The sequence below is a fragment of the Octodon degus genome, unplaced genomic scaffold (genome assembly GCF_000260255.1).
Source record: "Octodon degus isolate 3935 unplaced genomic scaffold, OctDeg1.0 scaffold00071, whole genome shotgun sequence".
In the NCBI taxonomy this organism is placed as follows: domain Eukaryota; kingdom Metazoa; phylum Chordata; class Mammalia; order Rodentia; family Octodontidae; genus Octodon; species Octodon degus.
This window is the reverse complement of record NW_004524647.1, coordinates 3,251,036-3,253,875: the sequence shown is the minus strand read 5'-3', so window position 1 is coordinate 3,253,875 and position 2,840 is coordinate 3,251,036. Positions and strand designations below refer to the sequence as shown.

Genomic DNA, 2,840 nt, shown 5'->3' with positions numbered 1-2,840 from the left:
TTAACACTTAGAATGAGAAAAGAAAGCACACACACAAAAGAGAGACAGAGGCAGAGAGGTAGACACGTGTGTGCGTGCGCGCGTGCACACACACAGAGACAGAGAGAGACAGAGAGAGAGAGAGAGAGAGAGAGAGAGAGAGAGAGAGAGAGAGAGAGACCGATTCGGAATGAATGTCGCAGTATGTAACAGCAGGAGTCATGGAGGAAAAAAAGATTGCCCAGAGAAGAGACTTACTTTAGTTCAATAACCAAGAGGCCCTGGGGTTATTTCTCCACCAAAAGGGCCCAGCCATTAAGGAGACTCCCGGAGAAGAAAAAAGCAATTAAGCAAAGAACTCTCTGGCTTTTATTTAGAATATTAGTGCAAGAAAAAAGCAGGAGAAAAAACAGTTAGGGCCAGGCGCTGTCTCAAGGCTAAGCAGTTTTTCTTGGAGAAAAGGGAAGGAGATGGTCAGACACAGGATACTTTGCTATTCTAAACTCCTGTTGTTTAACCACTCAGTTCTCACACAGCCTGTGTGCTTTTTGTCCCATAGTTCACTCCTCAGAGCCTGCCTGCTCTTTGGCCCAGTTTAATTATTCTCACAGAGTCTGTGTGCCTTTTGCCTTGCAGATTAATTATCTATTTGCTTCTGCAGTGCACTGTAATCATTACTCCCGATAGAGCCTGTGCGTTTTGTCCTACAGATTAATCATTCAATTTAATCATCCTCTCCTGGCCAGTCTTTCTCAAATGAATATATGAAAACATTATTTCAGTGACGGCAAGAATGAAGTGATTGAGGTCTACTTCCTAAGTGGAAGAGGGCACCTCTGGGAAGCAGCTGGAATTATCAGGCTCAAAAGGTAAGTAATTCTGAATGTAATCATTATGTACTGCAGAGAGAGAGAGAGAGAGAGAGAGAGAGAGAGAGAGAGAGAGAGAGAGAGAGAACAGACAGACATTGCTTGAGCCCATGCAACATAGCTAGATCCTGCCCCACATCCGAAGACAAAATTTCAACCACATACACTGAACAGAAGCACACTATCGCTCAGGGTTCGGGTCAGGTTCCCCGGATCGCCTTCTGCAATGTGAGCCAATAGCCCTCGCCGCCTCAGTATAAGTAGCACTCTCCTCAGGTCAGTCTTCCCTTCAGTTCTGAGGCGCAACGCATACCTCTTCGTGCCGGAGAGCCGCTGTCTTTCAAGGTCCCACGTTTGGGCGCCAGCGCGAGCGCGAGCGCGCATGTCCCGGCACCACCTCCGCGCTTGTCCTCTACGGCGCTCCGTAGGGAACTCCGGCTGAGCTCCACGTCGGCTGCGCAAGCGCCTTTGGCTGCCGTTCACCTGCTGCCGTCGCCGCCACCGCCGCCGCTGCTGCGGCCGCCGCCGCCGCCTCTGCTCGGGCTGAATGGGGGGCCGAGGACAGCCAGTGGCACCCAGAAGAAAGAGACGCGGCGGCACTCCCAGGGCGAGTGTTTCGGCCCGCCGGCAAATTTCTAGAGGCGGCGGCGAGGCCCAGCCCCCGCAGTGCCTGGCGTAGAGAAGTCGCCTTCGCCTTCGCCTTCGCAGCGGCCGGGACTCCCCGGGCTCAGCTCCCTCAGGTCTCATCCACACTCAGGATCCGCGCTGCACCATGTTCAAGAAACTGAAGCAGAAGATCAGCGAAGAGCAGCAGCAGCAGCAGCAGCTCCAGCAGGCGCTCGCTCCTAGTCAGGTACGAAGGCCGCCGCTTTTCTCCCCTAGCTCCCGACTCCTGGACGTCGGCTCGGGACGTGACGTTTGACCTCTAACCCCAGAACTCTTACCGAATCTGAGAGCTTGCTTTTAAGGTTGCCCAGGTCCTCCCAGACTACTGATCCGGATCCTCCATCCAGACCTGAGTTTTCTTCTAATCTCCGACCCTGGCGCCAGGGGCTTGAGTGTTGGATGATTGCAGGTCCACATCGAAGGTTCTTCCACGCATCCGAGACCCCAACCCAGGAGTGACGGCGGTTGGGAAAACCCAGGCCACTTGTAAATCTGACTGGAGTTCCCTCTCCCATTCTGACTTGAGAGATTGGGTTTGGAATGGGCATTTTCCAGCAGTACTCTTACCTGTCATTTTAGTCTAATTCAGACCTTGGTCCAGGGGTGAAATCAGGGCATCGAGCTGTCTTGGGCCGGGCTGCTACTGGAGCGGTGGTATCTGAAAGTGGTGGCCAGTGGCCAGCGCTCGAGGCTGTCACGAGTTAGTCAGTTCACATAACTTGGTTGATCCGGGGCGGGCCGAGGGCAGACAGTCCGAGACCAGGCGGGCCCGTCCACAACCCAGCTTCTGCTTCTGGAGTCTTGCTGCTTGAGAGCAGCGGATTTGTTTTTCAGGAATGCTGTTGCTTTAGGAAATAAGTTTTCAGGAACAACAGGGCATGTGATAAACAGTCCCCTAAGTACTCACGGAATATGTTTTGTTCCTACAGGCTAAGGTGGGGGCATTTGGTAAATTTCTTCCCTGCCTTTCTGAATCTCAACAGATTGAGCACAGATTTCCGTTTGTGTCTGAAGAAAGGCTGTTTTGACTAATTTGGGAGACAGCTGTAATTTTTAAACATAACGTAAAATACTGCGTTGAATTTTTTCCTGAAACTGTAAATGAAAGTTCTTCTTAAAAATTTGTGTAGATTAAAACGGTGCTATGGGCTGGAGAGATGGCTCAGTGGTCTAAAGCACCTACTTGGAACAAGCTTGGCTAAAGCACAGGGACTGCGGTTCGATCCCCCAGCACCACATGCCAGCCAGCTGCGCCCCCTGGTGGGCTGAGCTGGCCACACACACACACACACACACACACACACACTAAATAAATGTTAAAATAAA

General features: G+C 51.7%; 1 protein-coding gene and 1 pseudogene across 4 annotated transcripts in view; one reads left to right on the top strand and one right to left on the bottom strand.

The window, feature by feature from the left end:
• Nucleotides 1–1,342: 1,342 nt before the first annotated feature.
• Golga4 (golgin A4) overlaps nucleotides 1,343–2,840 on the top strand; it is a 144,668-nt gene continuing 143,170 nt past the window's right edge. For 3 of the 4 annotated variants that reach the window (XM_023719777.1, XM_023719775.1, XM_023719774.1), the window contains exon 1: nucleotides 1,343–1,701. In XM_023719777.1, coding sequence (XP_023575545.1) covers nucleotides 1,621–1,701 — 81 coding nt within the window. In that variant the 5' untranslated portion in view covers nucleotides 1,343–1,620. The remainder of the gene's footprint in view (nucleotides 1,702–2,840) is intronic. The other variant, XM_023719778.1, reaches the window with a different exon arrangement.
• Nucleotides 2,209–2,840, bottom strand: part of LOC101579182 — a 20,632-nt pseudogene continuing 20,000 nt past the window's right edge.